General features: G+C 38.5%; 1 protein-coding gene across 1 annotated transcript in view; it reads left to right on the top strand.

Annotated features, from left to right (window-relative positions):
• tmem8b (transmembrane protein 8B) overlaps nt 1–25,448 on the top strand; it is a 136,169-nt gene extending 110,721 nt beyond the window's left edge. Inside the window, exons 8-13 of the mRNA XM_084114135.1 lie at nt 1,269–1,392; nt 3,321–3,463; nt 7,202–7,380; nt 7,876–8,022; nt 9,229–9,345; nt 24,798–25,448. Coding sequence (XP_083970261.1) covers nt 1,269–1,392; nt 3,321–3,463; nt 7,202–7,380; nt 7,876–8,022; nt 9,229–9,345; nt 24,798–25,133 — 1,046 coding nt within the window. The 3' untranslated portion in view covers nt 25,134–25,448. The remainder of the gene's footprint in view (nt 1–1,268; nt 1,393–3,320; nt 3,464–7,201; nt 7,381–7,875; nt 8,023–9,228; nt 9,346–24,797) is intronic.
• The last annotated feature ends 865 nt before the right edge of the window (nt 25,449–26,313 follow it).

The raw sequence follows: 26,313 nt of genomic DNA on the forward strand, positions 1-26,313 counted from the left end.
TATGTTTGTGACAGTAGAAGAATGGATTTTGGCTTGTACGGCCCCTCACACACACACACACACACGCACGCACGCACGCACACACACACACACACACACACACACACACACACACACACACACACACACACACATATATATAGCCTACAGTATATATATACATACATACATACACACATATATATACAGTATATACACACAGATGTATTATATAAACACACATTTTTTATTTTAGAATCGATTTATTGCGATTAATCATTTTGACAGCACTAATTATTATTCATAGTAATAATTTGTATTACTATTTATATGTATTTGCAGTGAAAAATAGTAAAATGATTGATATTATTTTATTATTAAAATATGTATGTTTCTTTTTGTAATCAGTTATGTGCCATTGTCTGGTTTATATTTAATGTTGTTTTGTAAATATTGATGGCATTATTTTAGTGTCATATTTTGTCTTTGTGAGGATAATTCTGTCCAATTTTTATATATGTATTTTTGATTTACACTAATTGATGTGGCCTTTCTTTTGTACCATATTATGGTGGTTGTCAGCATGATTTAAGGTAAAAGCAGATTTTAGTAGTTTAAATATGTATTAGCATGTATTAATATGTATTAATATAAATTAGCAATATGCTAGTTGAATGAATATGAATTGAATATACATTATAGTTATGAACTTTAAAACATCTCATAATGCCTAAAAAACTGTTGCTGTATTTTTTGCTCTGAAGGTTTTGGGAGCCACAGGCTGCCAATTGTATTATTTATTATCTATTTATTTATGTACTTTTAACTGAATTTTGGGAAGAAAAAATGTGTAGGGAATGTTTCAATTTATTTCTGGTTGTCTTTTAAATTACTTTGGGCCAGTGCCCTTTGCTATAATGTTCATGAAGACATCTCTCAATGTATACCATTTCATGAGTTCCCTATTGGCTTTGATCCAAAATCACGGCACTAAAAATAATGTAATGCCTTTTTAGGAAACAATTCAGGTCAAACAAAGGAAGATGTCAACATTTATATGCAAATGCCACATAAATTGCATCTCATAGTTGCAGGCGGGATGTGGTAAACTTGCTTCTACCACATTCATTTTATTTTATGGTACATAACCTAAGTTTTAAGCACATCACTCATCTGTGCAGTTTTCTTTAGAACTCTCACAATAATAACTGTGAGTTCAGTCATAACCAATGGTGGAATTTGATAGCATTTGTCTTGTCCTTTACCTGTTTGTGCTCTTTCCTCTTCAGAATCAGTTTCAGGATTTCATCTCTCCATTAACACCACCACAAATATCACCAAGCTGAGGATACCCTACCCACAGACGGGAACGTGGTATCTGAGCCTGCGCTCTCTGTGTGCCACTGAACACGGGTGAGGACATTTGAATCTCATCAAATATAGAATCGGTGTTTTTACACTAAATTATCAGACCTCAGTTTAGCAGTCTACATTTTTTCGAAGCTGAGAAAAGGAGGTAGAATATTCATAGCACTCCATGGGCCCTATTTTAACGATCTAAGCGCATGATCTAAAGCGCACGGCACAAGTTCACTTAGGGCGTGTCCGAATCCACTTTTTTTTTATGATTATTTATTTATTTTTTCAAGGTTGAACATGGTCCACAAGTGCGACCACAAATAACTATGTACAAGACCAGGGTTTGCTTGTACAATAAATAAAAAAATAATAATAATTATTTATAATAAATAAATGAATAAGTTAGGGGGTGGATTAACAACACCAGCACAGCTCCAGGATTTCCACTGCTCCTCCTTGATAACGCTCAGAAGTAATCAGTACGGGTGGCCTACTGAGTTATTATATGAGATAGCTTTGTAACAAATTCAGTCCAGGCCTTAAGTGTTTTTGGTTTGGCTTTGTTAATTCTCTCTGTAGTAAGTTCTAATAGTGCAATGTATTTAATTTCTATGAGCCACAATTTACCTGCTGGAATTGTAGGCTCATGCCAAATCTTGAAGATTATCTTTTTGGCTGCAGTTAGAGCAGTGTGAAGAATCCGACGCTGGCTAACAGTCAGATCAAGATCGTCCGAATCCACTTATGCTAGTTTAACGACGGGAAAAATGGTCGGCGTGCCAGGCGCATGGTCTAAAAGGGTTGTCCCTATTCTCTTAATGAGTAATGGTTGTGTTTTGGGATTTACGTGCGTTAAACCAATCAGAGTCTCATCTCCCATTCCCTTTAAATGCCAGTTGCGCTCACGCCATGGTAGATTCGCTATTTACATTTGATAGTGGAAAGACAGAACACGTCTCCAGAGCGCAAACGGAACTGCTCGTGCGCAAGGTAAAAGTGCGCAAGCAGACCATCTACGGGACAAGCCAAATTCCACCATATCTTTATGTACACAATAATAATCTTTTACATTGTAATCCTTTTATTTTAAATATTTGGCATGTTTGTGTGCTGATGTACGTGCGTCCCTGTGTGTTTAATAAGCAGAGTGTATGCGCGTTGTGGACCCGCCTATAGGCGCACATTTTTAAAGTGCTCTTTAAATAAAATATTGCGGCATTGACTTTAGACCAGGTTTCAGTTGGTCAATGGCGCAGTCTATTTCTGTTGCCTCAAAATAGCAACGTGCCAACAATGCGCCAGAACACACCTCGTTTTCAGACCAGCACGCCCATGGGTGCACAAATGGGCGCAAATGCATCAAATTTTGCTATTTAAACAACGTGGCGTAGGACGTGAAAATGATAACTGCGTCGGGCTGAAACTAGCAAAAAAACACTTGCATTGCGCTTGGCTCTGCATTGCGCCGGGTGTAAAATAGGGCCCCACATATTTACCCTCATCCACATTTAGCACATTCAGTAGTAGCAGCATGTGAACTGTGGGGTGTATCCTTTGCTTTGAAATACTTAAAACAATTCATATATTCTCTTTTATGTTGACATAGCTTCTCATAACCGTACTTTATCTCATTCAAAATGAAAATTAGCTCTGACAGGGAGAGTTCAGGTAAAGTTTGACATCTTCATTTGAAATTGCACGCAGAGGCTACTACCATCCCACTAGAGATTATAGCATGTCTCCTCACCTTTGAATGTGAGGTAATTTTTAATTAGTTTTAACTTCCATCCCAGGGATTGTTCACCTTAAAAATGAAGGTTCTATCATCATTTACTTACCCTCATGTTGATCCAAACCTGTGTGACTTTTTTCCATCCATGGAACACAAAATTATTTATTTATAAGGCTGTGCTGCTCTCTATTTTCTAAGAAAGTACAATGAATGTGACTGAGTTCAACCTAAAAAAAACCCTCTTCTGTAGGTTTGAGCTGTGTACTAATGTAACAGCTGAGGTGTACCTTCGCTCTTACCTGACCCCCTGCATCAATGACTGCGGCACCTATGGCCAGTGCAAACTCCTGCGCACCAACAACTACCTGTATGCTGCATGCGAGTGTAAAGCAGGTGAGCACTCATAGACTTTCTTATGTGTTCTCTTATATCAAATGAGTGGGGTAAATTAGTCATAACATTGAGAAAAACAATTAAATGCATTGTCTTTGAATTTCTTGGTGTGTGTCCTAAATTGAAGTTTCAGATAAGAAAATGTTTATGGCTTGGAATCAGCAAAGACCTGGTGATATCTTTGTCAAGAAATATATTGCATTTTATTTTCATTTGTTTCTCTTTGTCTGCATTGTACAGTATTTACACAAATGCTCAAAAGTCTGGGGTCGTTAAGGTTTTTTTTAATGATTTTTTAAGTCTCTAAATGCTCACCAAGGCTGTTTTTATTTCATCAAAATTACTGTAAAAACAGTGAAATATTTACATTGTGAACTATTACAATTTAAAATAAATAGTATATTTTTTTATGTATTCCTGTAATGGCAAAGCTGAATTTTCAGCATTATTACTCCAGTCATGATTCTTCAGAAATAATTATAATATGCTGATTTAGTGTTCAAAAAGATACATTTCTTATTATTATCAATGTTGAAAACAGTTGTGCTGAATATTTCTGTGGAAACCTTGATACATTTTTTTTTTTCAGGATTATTTATTGAATAGAAAGTTTAAAAGAACAGCATTTATTTGAAATAAAAAAAAAATATTTAAAGAAAGTAGAAAGTGTGTTTACTGTCACTTTTTATCAATCTAATGTGTCCTTGCTGAATAAAATGATCAATTTCTTTCATCAGCAACAACAGCAACAAAAATCTTACTGGCCCTAAACTTTTGAAACTGTAGTGTGCATTATGGTCACGCTTTAGATTAGGGTCCAATTCTCACTATTAACAAACAAATAACTACGACTTTTGCCTCAATAAATTCCTAATTACTGTTTATTAATAGTTAGTAAGGTAGTTGTTAAATTTAGATATTGGGCAGGATTAGGGATGTAGAATATGGTCATCCAGAATAAGGCATTAATATGTGTTTTATACGTACTAATAAACAGTCAATATCCTAGTAATATGCATGCTAATAAGGAAAGTTAGTGATAACTGGACCCTACACTAATGTGTTGCCTATGGGTACGTTTACACGACAATGCTTTACTAAAAACTAAAAAGTTTTTTCTTTGTACAGATGACAACGTTATCAAAAAGATCCCCGTTCTCATGGATCCGCGAAATCGACTAATAACGCTGTATTATGCATGCCAGACAAGTAGTTGGCGATGTCATTTTGTAAAGAAAGACTACGTGCCTGCACACATACTCATTCTTTTACTACAGTGCACTCGAGCCGAACGCACATGCCTATAGACATTTTGCCCGATTTTCATTCTAAGGATGTTAATCTTGATAATACTATACTATTACTTTGTCTTCTGGCTAAATTTCATCTTTACAAAGCTTACATTCACTGTAATCCCAATTTTAGAATGTTCTCCTCTGATATAATGTCCCTTTTTACTTCTTTTAAGAAAATGTCAAATCCTTTGAACACAAAGGCTTTAAAACATGTATCATCCTTGAGTCTGTTGTAAGGAATATAATTTTTTTCATGATGACAGTATGCTATAATTTGTGTTGATTTGTGTAATTCTTATAACCACTTGTGATGATGTCCATATGCCCATACGCATAAAAATTCTTCCGTTTTTAGTTGAAAACAGTGTCGTGTAAACGGCCCCTATATTATTAACTTATTCTGGATTTTGGTTGTATTTTGGTTGAAATAACTGTGTGCACATTTAGCTAATGCCACAATTTGTTTTACCTTCTCATAGATTTTTTCAGTTTGGCTTGGTTGTATAGCTTTTTGTTCTTTACAAATATAGATTTGCATTTTTTTGTAGTAGTAGTAGTAGTAACCTGCAATAAAATAAAACAACAAACAACTCATACAAGCCATCATAAACATAGGAATTGTAAAAGAAAATCCCCTAGTAATCTCTAGAGGTGACTTGCAGGGCAATTTTAGGTTGTTACACATGTAATGTGACACTTGTGCTTGAAAACTCCTTGACACTTCAGCTTTTAGGAAAATAAAGGAGTAGAAATTCTGTGTCATTTAACAAAGTGAACAAGTCTACCCCTTTCCCCAGGGAAAGATCACCCGAGCAGTTGATATGATGATAATCACTGTAATATTTTATAATTCCATTTAATGTCTTTCTCCTCTACTGTCAGATGCCAATCAAAGTTAATTAGCACGTTAAATGGTTCAATTACACATGTGCCAATCATGTCGCTCTAATAACGATGAGATCACAAATCAAGTGTTTTTTTAATTAGAGGACATTTGATGATCCTGAGAAATTTGCTAATCACAACCTCTCAATTACAGCGCCACTATGAAGCTCTGGTGCCTCGTTTTTCCTTTCCCTCTGGATTCCTACACATAGTTTCTTTTGTCATTAGCATAGACAAATATACCCTTTTAATTAATGTTTTCTGGCAAACAGCTTAGTGCTGTGATACAGCACACACGCAAAGTCTCCTCTGTTCTCGAGTGTCTGGTAAAGCTCAATTGACCGTCTTTGTCGACACTCAGTGAGACTTCAATCACTACATGCCTTTGAGGATTTTTGTTTGTGGTATGGCTAATTAAGGCTTCGTAATCAGAGAGATTTGTGATATGTTTTCTGGCATTTTCTATGAGAGGTTAGAGGTGCAGTGCATCTATTTCCTTCATGGTGTTTATATAACAGTAGGCTGCCCGAATCCAATCTATATTTATGAAGCTGTTTACAACAGCTGACAGATGAGGAACAGAATGTGTGTGCGAACCAGGGAGAAAGTACATGTGTATTTCTGTGATGTTTTTTTTCCCTTCCTTTGTTAGTTTTACATGCATTGCCTATGTGTGTTGTTAGTTTGTTTATTTATTTATAATTTAATTTATTTAATAATTTTTTTGTACCTTAGTTTGCTTTGAAGACATGGACAATAGTATATTTTACCCACAGTACCGTTCAAAAGTTTGGGGTCTGTACGATTATTTAAATGTTCAGGAAAGAAGTCTCTTATGCTCACCAAGGCTGCATTTATTTGATCATAAATATAGTAATCTTGTGAAATATTATTACATTTTAAAATCACTGTTTTCTATTTGAATATATTTTAAAATGTAATTTATTTCTGTGATGCAAAGAAGAATTTTCAGCATCATCACTTCAGTCTTCAGTGTCACATGATCCTTCTGAAATCATTCTGCTGAACATTTCTTATTATTATTAATGTTGAAAACATAAAATATTAAATGCTTAATATTTAAAGTGCATTACATGTTTCTCCCAGGATTCTTTGATGAATAGAAAGAACAGTATGTATTTGAAATAAAAAAAATTTTTAACAGCTTTTGATCGATTTAATGAATCTTTGCTGAATAAAAGTATTAATTTCTTCCTTCTTGCCTTTTTTAAAAGACTTTAAAAAAAGTCTTACTAACCCCAAACTTTTAAACAGTATTGTACTTAATTTTAAAGGGATAGCGCATCCATTAATGAAAATGATGTCTTCATTTACTCACTTCCATGTCATTCCAAACCGGTATGACTTTATTTCTTCTGCTGAACATAAAATAATATTTGATGATGAATGTTTTCCACATTTTTTCCAGTTACAGTGAACAGGGACCGAAGCTTTCAAGATTTACACTTAAAACTGTCACTTTTGCTGTATCTTATAGTGTGCAGGATCATGTTAAGTCCAGTTTCGAGTGGTCTGTAACACACGTGTGCTTCTCTAGGTTGGGATGGCTGGGGTTGCACGGACAACACTGAGGCGTACTCGTATGGGTTCCAGCTGCTCTCCACTCTCCTTCTGTGCCTCAGCAACCTGATGTTCGTCCCACCTGTGACCATCGCCATCCGCAGTCATTACCTGCTGGAGGCATCTGTCTATATTTTCACCATGTTCTTTTCCACTGTGAGTTTGAAGATCTGCTTTAAACCAATCAAAAATGCCCAAAATTAGGCATTTCAATTGTTATCTTCATGTTGTGACATGAATCGTCTAAAATAAAACAAAGATATACAGCTTCAAGAATAATATTTTTTTATAAAAGGAATAATCCCAACTCTTAATTCTGAGTGGATGGCTTATGGTTGAAATCATTGTAACTTGTAAATGAACTTAACTGATCAGTCAGATTACTGAACTAGAACTAACTGTTGCATAATTTATATTTTATACTAGGTTTGCATTCTGTTTTGCTCAGGCTTTGGACAAACATGCCTAAATAATGTAATAAGTGCTTGAAGAAGTGCTGTATTATTTACAGACCCATCATGAGTCTTAGTTCAGCATATCAGTGGCAGCTGACGTATGGAGATTATAGTTAAGAACCAGTGACATGTCAGAGTGTCATATTTTATTCATGATTCCTCTGACCTTTTGTTTTCATCTTTCACCCCTGAACAGTTTTATCATGCCTGTGACCAGCCAGGCATTGTGGTCTTCTGCATCATGGAGTATGACGTGCTGCAGTTCTGTGACTTCCTCGGCTCGCTCATGTCTGTATGGGTCACTGTCATCGCCATGGCCAGACTCAAATCCATTATCAAACAGGTACAAATCATATTCAATTACCATAAACCTTGTGGTCTGTAGCTCTGTGCTCATAAACGTTTTTTAGTTGTTGCTAATATTCGGTTAGATCAAATATTTTTGTGTGTACAGTTTCTGCATTAAATATAACACACACTTCAAAAGTTTTCTATCAGTCAGTTTTTTTAAGAAATTTGTTTCAATTAAATTAATACTTTTATTCAGCAAGGATGCATTAAATAGAAAAAAGTGATAGAAAAGCAATTCATACAAATTCTGTTCTTTTGAACTTTCTATTCAATGATGCTGAAAATTCAGCTTTGACATCACAGATATAAATTACATTTTAATATATATATATATAAATTCAAAAACATTACAAATCTTACTAACCTCAAACTTTTAAAAGATAGTCTGAGTATTAAAAATGGGCCACTGTATATAATAACCACAATCTGATGGTTAAAATTACATATGAAGACCATGGGGCCCAGAAATGCTGGTTATTTCTTTTGTCATCAATTTCTATAAATTCATTTTGTGTGATTCACAGAGGCCAGTAGTTTTTCATGGACTTTATTGCCAGGAAAAGAGCTTTCCAAGATGTGCAAGAGAGCAGAATTTTCGTCCACCTCAGTAAACAGCGTACACAGAGTGTAAATATACGAATGTCAGCAGTCTGTCATGTGCTGTCATAATGATGGTGACATTTCGCTGTGGAGCAGAGCAAATATAGGTGGACACTTTTCAGGTTCACTTTCTCTTTAGTTCAGTCTTCAGCTGCTCAAGAGTAAGGATTAAGGAAAGAGAGCACAGGGAGAAAGACAGTAAGAATGTGATTAACAGTGTTTGAGTTATTTAGAATAAGAGATATGAAGTGAGGGAGCTTCTGCTTGTGAAGGAAGTACCTAATGGAAAGAATAAGAAAAAATAGCTCCCCTCCAGGGATAATGGTTCTATATATGTTAGGTGATTGTGTGTGCTCGCCTGTGAATGTGTTTTGCTGAGTGCTGAAGTTTGCAGACACTAATCAAATCACCCTTGTCACAACAGTTCTGAACTTCACGGAGGAAGGAAAGAGTACGAGAAGGACATTTTTAGCAGCACCTCTCTTTACTTACAGTCTGCCTGACAGAGGGTTGGACTGGGGATTCACTATCGCCTCTATGCATGATGAGTTGTTGATGTTTGAACTAATGTTCTCCCTCTTTGTCGCTCTCCTACCAGGTGCTGTACTTGCTGGGGGCGATGGCTCTGTCCATGGCCTTACAGCTGGACCGTCATGGTCTGTGGAACCTGCTGGGGCCCAGCCTTTTCGCTTTAGGCATCATGGCCATCGCCTGGGTAAGTAGTATGGTGCACATGCATAGATTTCGTGTGTTTAGGACTGTAAAGCGTCTTATGTATAATACATTAATAAAACGTGCTAGAAAGCATGTCCGTTATACTAGACCTGACTCGGAGCATAAAAATTAACAGATGTTGGAGATGTTTGCAAGATAAAGGCATTGTTGTTTGTCATGGATGATAATATTACCATATAGTTTGCAAGTTTTTGTCTTCTAAAAAATCTGCTTAAACCAGCACATGGTGGGGTCTGGTTTAAGTTGGTTTTAGCTGGTTTAAGCAGGTCAGCTAGTCTCCCAGCCTGCCCAAGCAGGTATTTAGCTGGTTTAGCTGGAATACCAATTTCTCTCCCAGCTGGACTGCCAGTTTGTCTCCCAGCTGGTTTACGCTTGTCTTCAGCTGGTCTAGTTGGTCTCCCAGTTTGGCCAAGCAGGTATTTAGCTGTTTTAGCTGGAATACCAGTTTGTCTCTCAGCTGATTTAAGCAGGTCTTAGCTAGTTTAAGCTTGTCTTCAGCTGGTCTAGTTGGTTTTCCACCGTCAAGCAGGTATTTATACAGTAGCTGGTTTAGCTGGCCTGCCAGTTTGTCTCTCAGCTGGTTTACGCTTGTCTTCAGCTGGTCTAGTTGGTTTTCCTGGCTGATCAAGCAGGTATTTAGCTGGTATAGCTGGACTCCCAGTTTGTCTCCCTCTCCCAGCTGGTTTCGCTTGTTTTCAGCTGATCTAGTTGGTGTCCCAGCTTGGCCAAGCAGGTATGTTGCTGGTTTTAGCTGGAATACCAGTTGTTCTTCCAGTCCAATTAGCTAAAAAGCAAACCAGTCTAGGTTTTAAAAGTTTTTTTTTTTTTTTCAACAGGGAAAACAAACCTTTTCAGCTTTGTAAATGGATAAAATATATTTATTTGCAAATGTACTGTAGTAAATGCATCATATTAAAAGGCAACATGCCTGTGTGTCCAAAAATAACCATGTTCAGTATAACGGATCCGGCAGTTAAATGCCAATGCTAGTTTTTTCTTTGAATGTTGAGTGACAAGAAGCACCTTTTCAATATCTATAATTTATGAAGGCATTTCGAGCTACCTAGGGCTGCATTTATCTGTGCATTAGCATGGTGTGGCATTAAAAGTTTCTCTGTTCTTTCAGTATTAGAGACGCACTCACTGTTCCATTACCAGGCAGCTTGTACTTTATGCTAATTCCTCTAGCGACCACACTGTTTTTCTGAAGTGAGAAGATAAAAAAAAAAAAAGGGTGTTGGACAAGGAAAAGTCTTTACCAGAGCCTCTGGCAAATTACAGTTGAGTGAGAGAAGCACGTCCTCCCTTGAGTCAAATGTGCTGGTGGACATACTGTACATGCAGAGAGAAGAGGAGCCAGTGAACTTCTTCTGCAGCTACAAAGATACATTGTGTGAGAGAGAAATAATGAGAGAGAATAGCAAATGTTCAACAAAACTATGACTAGCAAAGGTCATTTCTTCATCCTTTGACTCTGAACTCACATCTGAAGGCACTAATAAAGCTTCAAATAGAGCATTATGAGGAAAAACACATTGGGACAGAATTAAAGACATTTAGATGTTGTAATTTTGGTGTTGAGGTACATCGTTGCTTGCTACACTCTATACCTGTGTTTTTGATGCTAGTTACTGTAACACTAAAACATTAGTAATTGCAGAACTTTACCATAAAAATGGTAAAATGTCATGAATAACTAGAATTTGCAAGGCAGCAAAAAAATGGTGTTACACATTTGTCGTGGAAATTCTTAATACGAATACAACCTACTTAATCTGACTTCTTCACCACAGACAATTTAAACAACTTCCAGTTGTTAAAAATAATAACTACAGTATCTTGAGGTAATTCCCTGAATTACCTGAATGCTTACAATACAATACAATACTTCCCTGAAGTAAGGTGACGGCGTCCCATCAAGAAGCTACTATCACTACCTCAATCACACATGAGCACACAGGTCTTTAGCATCTATACACTCTCACCGTCCTTCTCAGGTGTCCGCTGGTCCGACACAGGATCATTAATACTAACTCAGAGTATTACAGCCTCACCCCGAGGGCGTCTCTATAGTCTTCCAACACTATCACGGTCTCTGCGGTGGTCTTTTGACCGTAGAATCTTTAGTACTTCTGTCAATCACACATAGATGTTCTGCTGTTGTATTTTGAGCGTAGAATCTATTTCTCAGCTGCGCAGCATATACCTGACACGACTCCCAAGTTGCTCTTTGTAGAAATCAAGTTTTATTCACGGCCGGGAGATCACTGGCCACAACAACCAAGTGAGTCTCCTGAATAGAAAGATACATGTCATACAGTTGAGTAAAAATCAATGTCACTCAAGTCTTCTTCACTGTAATTTGTTCTGGTGATTGGTTTGTAATGATCTTAGCTAATCATATGACTGTTAGTTCTACTGTGTTAAGCACTTTTTGGTTAAGTATATATGGCCTTTGACCTGAGCATCCTTATTCTGCATTTCTCTGTACATTTAATGTTGAAAATACCCATTACATATCACACATTCATACAATCTTATTTACTAAATAACTTTATTATTAATAGAACACTAGAATTACCATAGTTTACATGTTTTTGTCTTCTAAAAAATCTGCTTAAACCAGCACATGGTGGGGTCTGGTTTAAGTTGGTTTTAGCTGGTTTAAGCAGGTCAGCTAGTCTCCCAGCCTGCCCAAGCAGGTATTTAGCTGGTTTAGCTGGAATACCAATTTCTCTCCCAGCTGGACTGCCAGTTTGTCTCCCAGCTGGTTTACGCTTGTCTTCAGCTGGTCTAGTTGGTCTCCCAGTTTGGCCAAGCAGGCTGTTTTAGCTGGAATACCAGTTTGTCTCTCAGCTGATTTAAGCAGGTCTTAGCTAGTTTAAGCTTGTCTTCAGCTGGTCTAGTTGGTTTTCCATCATCAAGCAGGTATTTATAGCTGGTTTAGCTGGCCTGCCAGTTTGTCTCTCAGCTGGTTTACGCTTGTCTTCAGCTGGTCTAGTTGGGTTTCCTGGCTGATCAAGCAGGTATTTAGCTGGTATAGCTGGACTCCCAGTTTGTCTCCCTCTCCCAGCTGGTTTCGCTTGTTTTCAGATGATCTAGTTGGTGTCCCAGCTTGGCCAAGCAGGTATGTTGCTGGTTTTAGCTGGAATACCAGTTGTTCTTCCAGTCCAGTCCAATCTTATTTACTAAATAACTTTATTATTAATAGAACACTACAAACACTTTAAACATTAAGCACTACGTACTAGGAATACATGAATAATGTAGGCTGAAATGTTCTTGCATTTCTGAATGTCAGATTGAAAGACCAGTGTACAGATTACTCTAATTCTGTCTAAAATTCATTGAATGTGACATTGACTGTCAAATACACACGTCTATCATCTCCATGGCACATAATGGCTCTTTGTAGTTAAAACATGTCAGTTGACACCTCCATTTCAATGCTCCCCGAGCCTACGCAAACACGGTACAAAGCGTCCCACTGTGTGATTCTCTGGGAGTGTGATTTTTTAACTGAGGAAAAAAGCTATAATTTATCAAGCTTGTGACATGCTCCACATCATTTTTTTACAATGCAGTTTATCATTATATTATGTGATCCTCTTGTTTTTGGGCTCTGCATTCTGAATATACACAGATGAGCTTAAATTAGATGACAAAATATTTTTTTAATTATTCAAAAATTCTTTAGTGAAGAGTTTTAAGCCTGACCTAAACTAACTACCAACATTCTATCATAAAAGTTGTTACCAAAAATGTATTAGAAAAAAATACTATTTGCTTACTGTTCATCAGTTATTAATTATTTAAAAAAAAATAATAAAGATAAAAAAATAATAAAATCTTTGAGATCAAAAAGAAAATCTCTGAGATGGAGAAAAAAAAAATCTATTCATGGTTAATAAATCTCGAAAGGTTAAAGTTATTGTTTAAAATTAATTTCTTTGGAAAATGAATGGGGTTTTTACTTCCAGAACACTACTTTTTTTGCTCTATGGAGAAAAATATATATATTAATAGACAGAGAGAGAGAGAGAGAGAGAGAGAGAGAGAGAGAGAGAGAGAGAGAGAGAGAGAGAGAGAGAGAGAGAGAGAAAAACATTCTCTCTCACCCTTACATTGACTGCATTGACTGAAGTTTGAGTTTCATTCCTTATGTCCAATAACAACCTCTGTTTGAATTGTAACACTTAAAATCAAATCACACCTGCTAGCTAGAGGAATACACATTTTATTTTTTATTGTAGAATAATGCTTGAGTAGCACCTACAAACCAAATAAAGGCACAGGATGTTTAAAACATAGTGTTTTGAGGGGAAGGATGAGAGCCCTTTGGAATTCTCAATGTGATTTATTTGTGTAGAAATGTTTATGTTGTGCCTGATCAGTCCTTCAGTTAGGTATTTTGACTGGTGTTTCATTTCAGAATTGTTTTGGTTCTTGAACATATTTGGGATGTTTTGCTAAAATGACCTGCTCTAGATTATGGCACAGCAGTTTATTGGAGGTCAACATTCTGACTAAGCCATTACAAAGTCTCTTTCAAGGAAAGTGTTCACTCGGTGGACATATTTGCAAAACAGCCATTTTGGGCAGCAAGCCTACTTGAATGGGGGAATGCTGAAATCTCAAAACCTGCTTGGCACAAATTTCAAATCAGCAACCTTTAAATATTGTTTCCAATGGTCAAATAGCATTAAAAAACCTTATACCAGCCAATGCGTCTCATGACTTCGCTAGTTCAGACTTATGTCTCTCCAGAAGCGTGCGTTCTGCAAGTGAACGACGCCTCGTGGTGCCATCCCAAAGAAGCACGAAATCACTCTCACGGACCTTTTCCTAGACTGTTCCCAGCTGGTGGAATGACCTGCCTATCTCAATTCGACCATTTTCAGAAAAATGTCAGCACTTGACCAATAAATACTAGCAATTACCTTTTCTTTTCTTTTTTTCCTGATTTACAAAATAAAACAACCTTGCTATGTGTCCTGTGCTAGACTAACTGAGACTTGTTACAGCACTTGTATACTGTTGCCCTCTTGTTGGTCTGATTACTTCTATTGTTCTCCTCATTTGTAAGTCGCTTTGGATAAAAGCATCTGCTAAATTATTAAATGTAAATGACATTGACTGTTTCTGCGATAACCAGAACTTCTAAAGGCAGCTGCAGTGATGCGATGACTTTACCAATTGGTGATTGGCTCTTTTATTTGAAGGCGGGACTTATTCCGCCATAATGCACATTGAAGTTTCTCCCATTCATAGTAATATGAGTACCCCTTCTTGGTATATCTAAAGTCTTTCGGGCATTATAAGAATACACTCAATGTGGATATACAACTACTTTTGGACTAATGTCATGTTGCATGACCTCTTTAAGTTTCTGAATCAGATTCAGAGTCAAACACTGAATTTCCTGATACAACTAAGTTCAGACTGCAGGCAAAAGTGTCCCAAATCAGACTGTTTTTGCTCGTATGTGATCCGATTTCTTTTATAACCGTGTGAACAGCACAAACCACATTGAATCTTATCTTTTCGATTCCTTCAATATGTGGTCCTAAATCCGATGCAGGTCAGATCATGCTTGCAATGCAACCTCAGTCTGAACAGTCATCAGAATTCTTGCTACTTTTACGCCACTGTAGATCAACATTTGTCACAATACTGCGCTGATGGACATCACTCCAAAGATTTTACATACCAGCGGTAGTTCTTTGAATATGGAAGACAGCAGGGAAGTTAGTCAGTCGGAGAGACTGTGAGCTGTTGTACTCATAAGTATTGCGGTGACTGCTCTATACAAGCAAAGCTTGTTGCTCTCTATCTCGTCCTCCTCGTCTACATCTTCGTATGACAGCGTGCTGCATGCCGTCTTTGTTAATATTCTTTTGCGCATGTGGGTCAGTTCAGAACCGTAACCAGTTCACACTCGAATTTGATAATGGCTACATTTAAAAGATAAAGTGAAGAGCCAAACAACAACAACAAAAATCGGATCTGAGCAATGAATCAGAATTGAGCATCAAGACATACTGTAGTCTTAGAGCAATTAGGCCCTGATGCAGCAAAGCTGACCAATTTCTTTACATGTCCCCATGCTTCACATTGTTTTTTTCCCCTCAAATATAAAACATTTTGTTGTTTTAGTGGTGCTATTGAACTTGGAGGAGGTCTTTGCAAACTTTATGTGTTCATCAGCAGTAATGCTTCCAAAGCGTTGATTTGCTCTTATGGCTCTGTTCCATGCACGGTGATCCTTGACTCATGCGGTTTATTGTTATGAGCTTCAGCAACTCCACTTTATAGATCCTCTTACACAGATTATGAAATAGTACATGATATGCTATATATACTGGAATCCTATGAAATATGTTACTCATTGAATATCTGAATATTTTTTTTTTGCAATTTTAAACAGAAATGTTATGACATAAAATTAATAGGAAATATTTATGATTTGCCCCACTAATTGAAGGAATTTATCTGGGAGGCCCGTAATACAAAGTATCAAGTGGCATAAAAATTAATTTTTTGGATACTGAGAGAAAATTCAGGATATATATATATATATATATATATATATTTTAGTTTTCATCTATTTCATCCTTTTACTCATCTACTTTTAAGTAATAAAATATTAGTGTGTAGTATTATTTATATGCTTAAATATAATTTATTTTTGTTAATTCACTTATTGTATTTTTTTTTTTCAGTTTTCTTTTTCATTTTAGTTTTAGTAATTTTGTTGTTTTTTAATATTTATATTTAGCTTTAATTTACTTTTATTTCAGTTTTAGTAATTTTAGTTCTTTAGCTTTAACTTATTTTATTTCAGTTAGTTGACAAGACAACATTTTTAACTTTCACCTAATATTGATATTCATTTTATTTCAGCTTTATTTCAATAATAATAATAATAAAAAACATTTTAATAGTTTTAATGTTATAGTTAACAATAAAACAGTAATGATTTGTGTCTGAAATAAATTGTATTTCATCAGAATACATGCATATTTGTAATGGCATCAATGGAGAAAGATGCTCTTTGTGGCCAGATGATGTAATTACAGCGTCTACCAGCAGCGGCTAACTGAGCCATGTTAACCAGTTGCTAGTTAACAAGCTTCTATTTTGATGTGAATACATTCACTGAGCTTCATATATGATGCAACATCTCAAAGACAGAATGATAAATAACTACTGAAAAACAAACAATTATGTTGAGCAGCTTGTGGGCTAATACATTTCGCTTTCATAAATTGTAGCATTTCTCTCAAAACAATTCTCCAAGAGCATGCTAACTAGATTTGAGGTGAGGTGTGAGGTGTGTTTCCACTTCTGTCCAGGCATCATTGATTAATGCGTCATCCAATCAATATCTGAAGGCATATCCTGTTTGGCTGATGAATTCTTTGTAATATATTAGTGCATAACTCTCAGAGATGGTTAAATAAGTGTGAATCATCTCAGGAGAAGCCTGTAGTGTTTGAGGATGTGGTCAGAACCGTGGGTGTTGGATTCCAACCCTTCTGTCAAAACAGCTGCCTTATAATGTGAAATATAAATGAGAATCAATTTCAATAAAAGTCAAAGGGAACATATGGGAGTCACGCACATTTTGAGAACAATCCTCATTAATAAACAGTATGTGGCATGAAGAGTTGGACATCTGGGTTTTGCTGTGATCTACACCAATATGAAGCTGTGTTTTGCCATTGTGTGGGTATAGTTTAGGTTGGGTTGGTACAGATTAGGCCCATCGGTTAAATGTCACATTTAGAGCTCGTCCATTTTACTTTCTCTCCTTTTGCAACATGCACCTGTTATGTGCCTGAAGATTAATGAGTAGAGAAATGTTGACAGAGGGCAGGATGTTTCTTTCTCATAATGGTTTATGCTGTGGGACTCATTATAAACTCACAATGATACTGATAGGGGAGCGTGGGGCACAAACTAACATGGGGTTAACACTAGAACTCCAAAGGCGGTCATTTTGACCGTTTTTAAATTTTACAGTGTAATAACTTTGTTAAAATAAAATAAATGTGGCTGTAGGACTCTGACTTTTCCTAAATATGTGTATATTTTATTCTGACACTGTTCTTTTATTAAAATCACAAAACACACAACAGTTCTGACTATTTCTACCTAGAATGACCATAACGGTCATTTCGACTGCACGCATTATAAATATAATAAGTCCGCTACATTGCAAGTTTCGTGGAGGGACTTCATCACACGACTGGCGAGCGAACTTCGCTCCGACCACATGGAATCAAAAGCCATACAACTGGAGGAACTGCAAACAAAATAAAACCAAGGAGACATGTGCCAAATGTCACAAAGTGTGTGGGAGCTGCACACGAAAGGCGGTGTTTACCTGTGTGGAATGTGCGTAAGCGTCAATGATGCGGGGTGTTTGCGCCGTTCAAATGGGCAGTTAACCTGATTTTGTTTGTTAATATTTTTTGTTCACTGAAACGAATCATTCTAAAGCAGTTCGTTTTCTTGTTTAGCTAATGTTCATGTTTTTTCTGAACATTTTTTCTGAATGTTTCACATTCATTTGAATAAAAATTTTGTGTCCTGTTTATTATTACCTATCATTGTAGATCCATTTATTTTTAGATTTTGTATTGATTATTGAACTTATTTACAAACAGGGCTGTACGTTTCCTAACTTTTGTGCATGTCTATTCACGTGGTGAGAAAAATATTATTTTGACGCAAAACGTTCCTCAAATAGAGACAGCACCTGTCGGGGGAATCTTTCTTTTGTGCTTGTTTTAAGGGCTATGACGACAGGAATTAAAAGCTTCATTGGAAAAGAGAAGGTTAACATGTACAATAGATATGACATGACGAAAATGACGTTCAGTACGGCCATATGAACGTCAAAGTATGAACGGTCAGAATGACCGCTATGGTCGTTCTAGTAGTTATGGAATTCCGGTAGTTCTAGTGTTAAATGTAACACAGACCTTTTACATAGTTAGTCAGGGTCAAGCAGGTTGTGTTTCTGCGTATTTTCTCTCACTGCCAGAAGACAGTCTCCCGTTGATTTGTGGAAAGTTTTGATAAGACTTCGTGAAGATACTGGACAAAGAGTGTTTTGACACCATGCAAGTACATTTTTTCATCATACGTTTTTTTCGGTTTCTGAGATGGGTGTGTATGTTACCAAATCTTAAAATATTTTTTACACAGCGGGGTTAGTTGTAGCACAGTGTTACAACTAAGCCGCCAAGTGAACAACGATAATGAAATGAAAACGTCTCGGTTACGTATGTAACCCTCGTTCCCTGAGTAGGGAACGGAGACGTTACGTCATGACGACGAATGGGGTTTCGCTTAGAAAGCCTCTCACCTTCGAGTATTACAAAACGAGCCAATGGCAAGGAAATGCCATGGGTCTGTGGAATTTGCATAGCGTAACTCCGCCCCACCTCGTGGGTATTTAAGGAAGTATGCTGGCAACATGCAGATATGTTTCTTCGCTGAGGAGACTGAACTCAGGCATTCCAGCGGTACAGCGGAAGTGGCAGGGAGATGTAACATCTCCGTTCCCTACTCAGGGAACGAGGGTTACATATGTAACCGAGACGTTCCCTTTCGTGGTCACTATGAGTTACGTCATGATGACGAATGGGGTTCCCAGTCTAATCACGCCATCTCAGCTGTCTTCTAGTGCCCTGCGTAAGTCTGAGCTCCCTGTTGTGAGACTGGCACCCCCGGCTTACAGAATACACTATGACCCGCGAGCGGGCTGCATATGGAGAAACACTGGGGTGTCCAGCCCACAGGGTAGAATGTTTCAACCCTAGGGGGGGCAAGGTGGCTTGCCAAGGGAAAGACACATGCTCATAGAGGCTTACAGTGGAAATACACATGTGGGGGTGGCCCAATGGGGGAACCATGCACATGAAGGCACCCAGCCAACGCTAGAGCTGCCGGTGGCATAACTCTGGCGTTGACGTCAATGGCGCTGGAGGAACTCAGGGCTTCTCGGGGAAGCTCACCTGAAGAGAATATCACATGTATCCAGTCGATCGGAGTGGAATGGCGAGCAAGCGAAGACACCTGAGCAGATCCTAGTACCGGGTAGTTGAAGCGAGTACACGAGAGGACACTGGCTCCACTCAGAGATTGTAGAATCTCGCGAATGTGTTGGGTGTCGCCCAGTCTGCAGCTCTGCAGATGTCTGTTAGCGAGGCGCCATGCGCTAGAACCCAAGAGGAAGCCACACTCCGGGGTGGAGTGTGCCTTCACTCCAAGGGGGCATGGTCGACCTTGCTGCTGGTATGCCAAAGCAATGGCATACACTATCCAGTGAGACAACCTTTGCTTGGAGAGAGCCTTTCCCTTCAGCTTCCCACCATAACAGACAAAGAGCTGGTCTGAGGTCCTTAAACACTGCGTTCTGTCTACGTAAGCACGGAGGGCACGTACTGGACAGAGCAGTGCCAAGGCTGGGTCTGCCTCCTCCAAGCGCAGCGCTTGCAGGTTCACCACCTGGTCTCGAAAGGGAGTGGTGGGAACCTTGGCCACGTATCCAGGCCGGGGTCTCAGGATCACGTGAGAATAGGCCGACCCGAATTCCAGGCACGCTTCGTCAACCGAAAATGCCTACAGGTCCCCTACCCTCTTGATGGAGGCCAATGCAACCAGGAGCGCTGTCTTCATTGACAGGAACTTAAGCTCGACTGATTGTAAAGGCTCAAAGGGAGCACTCTGCAGGGCGGATAGAACCACTGCGAGGTCCCAAGAGGGTACGAGAGGAGAGTGAGGAGGATTTAGTCCAGGTCGTGCTTTCCCATGGACTTACCTTCGACTGCGTCATGATGTGCGGCGATAGCGGCAACTACACTTTGAGGGTGGAGGGAGACAGCCTTCGCTCCAACCCATCTTGCAGGAAGAAAAGCACTATACTGATCGGGCATTTTCTGGGGTCTTCTCGGCAAGAAGAGCACCAGGTGATGAAGAGGTTCCACTTCAACGTGTAGGCATGTCTCGTGGACGATGCTCTAGCGGAAGGGATGGTGGCCACCACCGGTGGTGGTAGGGTACTCAAACTTGCCTCGTCCCATCCAGGAGCCACACTTGGAGGTTCCACAGATTGGGACGAGGGTGCCATAGGGTGCCCCGTCTCTGAGAAAGGAGGTCCTTCCTCAGAGGAATTGGACAGGGAGGTGCTGTCGCAAGGAGTACTAGTTTGGAGAACCAGGTCTGGGTGGGCCAATGAGGCGCAACCAACATGACCTGCTCCTCGTCCTCCCTGAGGCTCACTGGGGGAAACGTATACTTACGGAGGCCCCGCGGCCTGCTGTGCGCCAGGAAGAGGCTGCTCCATTCTCCAGGAAGAGGCTGAAACCGTGAGAGCTCGTCAGCTGCACGGTTCAGGTCTCCCGGGATATAAATGGCTCGAAGCGACCTCAGATGCTTCTGACTCCATAGGAGGAGGTGGCGGGTGAGTTGCGACATATGGCGGGAACGTAGACCACGTACGGTTAGCGTACGGTTGATGTACGCTACTGTCGTGGGATTGTCTGAGCGGACTAGTACATGCTGGTTCTTGAGCAACGCACGGAAGCGGTGCAGAGCCAAACGTACCACCAGCAACTCGAGGCAATTGACATGCCAAAGTCGATTTCCATACCGAGAAAAGAGATCCTCTGCACGGGGGAGAGTTTGCTCTTTTCCCAAAGAATGGAGACATGGAAGTAGGCATCCTTAAAGTCGATCGTAATGGCTCATAACTACTGTTTCTACCTCTTCAATGTCTTTAAAGACAATACTTTAGTAAAATGAATAGCTCTTGGCATAAACAGTGGTTGAATCACATCAGAAAAAAAAACATAAAATGCACTTTTGACAGAGAAATGCTTGTATAATAACCGTCAAGGCTGCTTGTGCAGTTCATTCAATAAACTTGCACAATAGGCATGAGAAAGGATTCACTGAGAGTTCTTTCCATTGTTTGGAAATGACAAAATAAATATAAAGGCTTTGAAGCCTTTCCGGGGCTTATTTGTATCCTTATTTTGACAGAAACAAGAAATTAAATTCCTCAGCCGTTAAAAAGTTTCACAAACTTGCAGAACTTCAGTTTTGAAATTACACAGGAAGCCAACGAATGCTGGAGTTGAATCAGTAATCAGAGGGAATATGATATTTTCAATGTCTCTGAGGTCCTGCACCTTCCTATAGTATATGCAGCACAAATGTGATTGACTTGTCAGCAGTCACCTATCTGTGTTTGATTGGCTGCTGCACATGCCTGACAGCGGTAACAATGTAGAATCATGAGATTTAAAGTGTCTCGTCCATTTCAGACCCTTGCTTTCAATCCTGTTACTTGTTATACCGGCATACGATATTAAACCTCAGCTTTGAGTGTGTGCTCGCGCTCACATTGTATATTCCCATAGCTGCACAGGGCAGTTAAAACTCATGCGATGGCTATACAATTGTAACCTGTGGCAAAGTTCTAGTTATGTTGTCAACTAGTGGAACATTTTAACTGAAATATCATGACAGACAGGGAGAAAAGTTCTCCCTTCTCTCATTCTTTCTGCATTGTCAGGAGGAGGGTTGATAATGATTTGGAGAACAACTATAGATGGGAGAGCAAGTCTGATGGACACATATTAGATGCTGCTTGGTGCCAACTAGGGCTGGGCGTCGGCGATATGGCCAAAAATTCATATATCTGTTTTTTTTTGGTTAAATGGCGATATACGATATATATATCTCGGTACTTTCTACATTTTTCTATTTGGATAAAGAAAATCTGTATTTATTTTAAAAAATGTTATTTCACATTCTGCCCAATGATATCCTACAAACAATGTTGATATTGTAGTATATGGAAACAAATATAGTTAATGTAATGTAGGCTATGCAATATATTATGTGCAAAAAGGTGGTTAAAATCACATTACATTCTAACATTGTAACATTACAATCTAAAAATAAAAATAATGCTTTTGTTTTTAAATTGACTAGAGGCTAAACTAATAATGAAAATAAAAACAAAAACAAAAGCATAAACTAATTATATTAGCCTGCATTTGGTTACCCCATTATAATGGTCACTTTCATAAAAATATACTTATAGGTTTAAAATTCCACATACAGTATAGCACATTTATTGTTTCCAACAACAAATATTTTAGCAATATGTATATTTTAGTCAGAATTATTGTTATAATATTCTATTGGGCTAAAAAGTGCCTCTTCAGTTAGCTGTAGAGTTTACATATGTTATACACATCTGTTGAGCTGTTTCTCTGTGCACAGCTGATGGATTAAAACCATGTAATTGCATTAGTAGGAGCATGAGCGGTGTGAAGAGTGTGTGGTGCAGAGTGTGGGAGGACAGCCTGCTTTACGGTGTTCATAAATATCAGGACCCCTACAGGCTAGAGAATTGAATTTCGATGAAGTCTGTAAATTGTATGTCCAACTTTAAGTGTGTGCGTTTGGATCCAACTCTAATAGCAGTGGCTCGAGGATATCAGATCTTTGTTGGTCTGAAAGAAGCATCATGGGCATTAAATCTGATGGGACAGGTGCCAGGCCCAGCACAGATTTTTGTATTTTGAATACAACTTCCACAACAAAAATGTGTCTAATTATGTTGCACAATTATTGTACGTAAAAATGGTGTTTTAAATTCTGTGAAAACAGTCATACTGTATGTCTTATTTTGGTCACTCCACTCAAGTCGTTGTTTTTTTTCCATACAATGAAAATTCATATTGGCTGTCAAGTTCAGTTGCAACTGTGTTTGAATTATTACATAAAAATTATATAATAGGTCAGGATTCATGGTGAATACCAACAGCAGTGTGAAATTAAACACATTTGTTGACTTAATCTTAAATTTTAAGATGCAATTATTACACTGAGTTAAATCAAGTTGCCTAACTTTGGGAGCCTGTTTCTGCCACATGGATAAAATGCTTTGGTAAATTATAATTTATTAAATATATTTATTAAAATATAAAGTTATTATTAAGAGATCATCCTAATCGTCCTAATCATGAGACAAGTCAGGTCAATACTTTTTCTCTAATCTTTCACTTAATTTCTCAAAATAAAAGGTCAAATTATCACATAGTAGGCTATCTCATAATTCTGACTTTAGTATCTTTCAGTTTCGACTGAGTAATAATTTTGAAATAAAAAGACAAAATTATACAAGTTGAAATTGAGATAAGTCCTAGGAGTACTAGTTCGGAGAACCAGGTCCGGGTGGGCCAATGAGGCGCAACCAACATGACCTGCTCCTCGTCCTCCCTGAGGCTCACTGGGGGAAACGCATACTTACGGAGGCCCCACGGCCTGCTGTGCGCCAGTGCGTCCATGCCGAGCGTGTCCTCGGTCAGGGAGTAAAACAGGCTGCTATGGGAAGAGTCGTGGGAGGCAAACAGATCTATCTGTGCGTCGCCAAACTGTTCCCAAATCAGCTGAACCGTCTGTGGATGGAGTCTCCATTCTCCAGGAAGAGGCTGAAACCTTGAGAGCTCGTCGGCTGCACGGTTCAGGTCTCCCAGGATATAAATGGCTCGAAGCGACCTCAGATGCTTCTGACTCCATAGGAGGAGGTGGCGGGAACGTAGACCACCTTGTCGTACGGTTAGCGTATGGTTGATGTACGCTACTGTTGCGGGATTGTCTGAGCGGACTAGTACGTGCTGGTTCTTGAGCAATGCACGGAAGCGGTGCAGAGCCAAACGTACCACCAGCAACTCGAGGCAATTGACATGCCAAAGTCGATTTCCATACCGAGAAAAGAGATCCTCTGCCCGGGGGAGAGTTTGCTCTTTTCCCAAAGAATGGAGACATGGAAGTAGGCATCCTTAAAGTCGATCGTAATGGCTCATAACTACTGTTTCTACCTCTTCAATGTCTTTAAAGACAATACTTTAGTAAAATGAATAGCTCTTGGCATAAACAGTGGTTGAATCACATCAGAAAAAAAATAAAATAAAAAATGCACTTTTGACAGAGAAATGCTGTCAAAAGTGCTGTCAAAATTATAAATTACAAGTTGAAATTGAGATAAGTCAGCTATGACTAAATAATTGACATTTTGTCTCATAATTTCCAAGTTTTTATGTCATATTTTTGCCTTTGTAGCTTATAATTATAAAGTTTTAGCTGATAATTTACACTTGTTTGTCATAATTATGATTTAAGCTACCAAAGCAGTGACAAAAATGGGCTTCCACAATTATGTTCAGTGACTGACCCAGAATAACAATTTGACATAATCCATAACTGGTGAACTTGATGGTGGCTGAGGGCCTTGTTGGCCCGTGTGCCTTATTAATTCATGTGTCTTTCTCATTGTTCATGCGTTTTAGACCACGCTGATTTATTCATGATGAAATGTGTCTCCTGCTTTGTGTTCTTCAGACTGTGCGCACCATCCGCCGGCGCCGCTGTTACCCGCCGACCTGGAAGCGCTGGGTCTTCTTCCTGTTCCCCGGCACCACCATTGCCACATCAGCGGTGGCCTTATACGCCTTCGTGGAGACGGAGGAGAATTACTTCTACATCCACAGCATCTGGCACATGCTCATCGCCGGGAGCGTCGGCTTCCTTCTTCCGCCACGTGCCAAACCAGACGTGAAAGTCACTCCCCTGAAGCGGCGGCGAGGCTGCGGCTACCAGCTCTGTGTGAACGAGCACGAGGAGATGGGACTGGTGGATCCAGCGATCATTACCATCAATAGCATATGCACCAGCTGATGATGTTTGATGGAGTTTAGCGAAGTGGACTTTTATTTGCCTTTCCTCTCCTTTCCTTTGGAATATAAAAACACGGAAAACAAAGCCAGAGAACTTACTGATGCACTGTAAATAACTTTTGACTTTCGACACAGAAACGCGCATATATGTACAAGTTTTTTGTCATCGTTATTTGGATTACTATTATCGTAAATATCGTTTGCATTGTTAGTATCTGGGAATGGTTTGTGTCAGTACAGCGATGCACTGTTATTAGTGCATTATTTAAAACTTCTGAGCTGATTTTGCTGCTACTTGACAGTGACTGTAAAATTGAAAAAAAAAAAAAAAAAATGTGTCAGGTAATTTATTTGTTGTTTTCTGGCACTCAAATGACCAAATGTTTTATTGTGTTTAGAGGATGCAAAGGACGAACATTTTGTGGATGTATTAAGGGCACTGCTTTTTTAGTTTTCTTTCTAAACATCTTTTGCACTGAGACACAAAAATGTGATACTGTACATTTTTAAAATATATAAGTATAGTTATGATCCAGTCACAGTGTATACATGTACATGTGTAGTATAGTTGTTTTCAGTGGAATGTCTGATTGTACTTTGGATTGCATTGTATTGCCATTGCAGCATAATTGATTGTCGATTTATAGAGGGTTTAGAAAAGTATCCATTGCCAAGACCAGGTTTTAATATGAAACCTCAAATAAATAACCTCATATTTCCAGTTGTATAGTGAGGATCAAAGGGAGACATTTTAAAGCAAAAGCAACTGATAAAACAAATAAACGTTTTATTTTTTCGGTATCAAACCGGATTCATATGTAGCCCTGTGAAAGAGTAATGTGTTACTTCTTGAAAATGACACCATATTTTGATGTCTAATGGATGTGCATAGATTGTCATCATCATACCCAAGTATACTGGAGAGATGAGAAACCGCAAGCAGAGACCTCTGGGATTCAAAACTCCATTTCTTTTTAAATAAATCGTTTATTCCCAACTTCATATTATGACATCATCCTCTGTATGTCAGTTACTATGTTGATGCTTATGAGGACAGTTTCCTTTGGCCTGTAGGATATGCCCATCTGCATCAATGTAATCACTGCACTAGTTCTCTTAAAGTGCTCTCATATCACACATCAATTTCAGTTTCAGCTTCAGGACTGTTTTTCTGTCTTGAG

The sequence above is a fragment of the Abramis brama genome, assembly GCF_963993115.1.
Source record: "Abramis brama genome assembly, chromosome: 5".
Lineage (NCBI taxonomy): Eukaryota > Metazoa > Chordata > Actinopteri > Cypriniformes > Leuciscidae > Abramis > Abramis brama.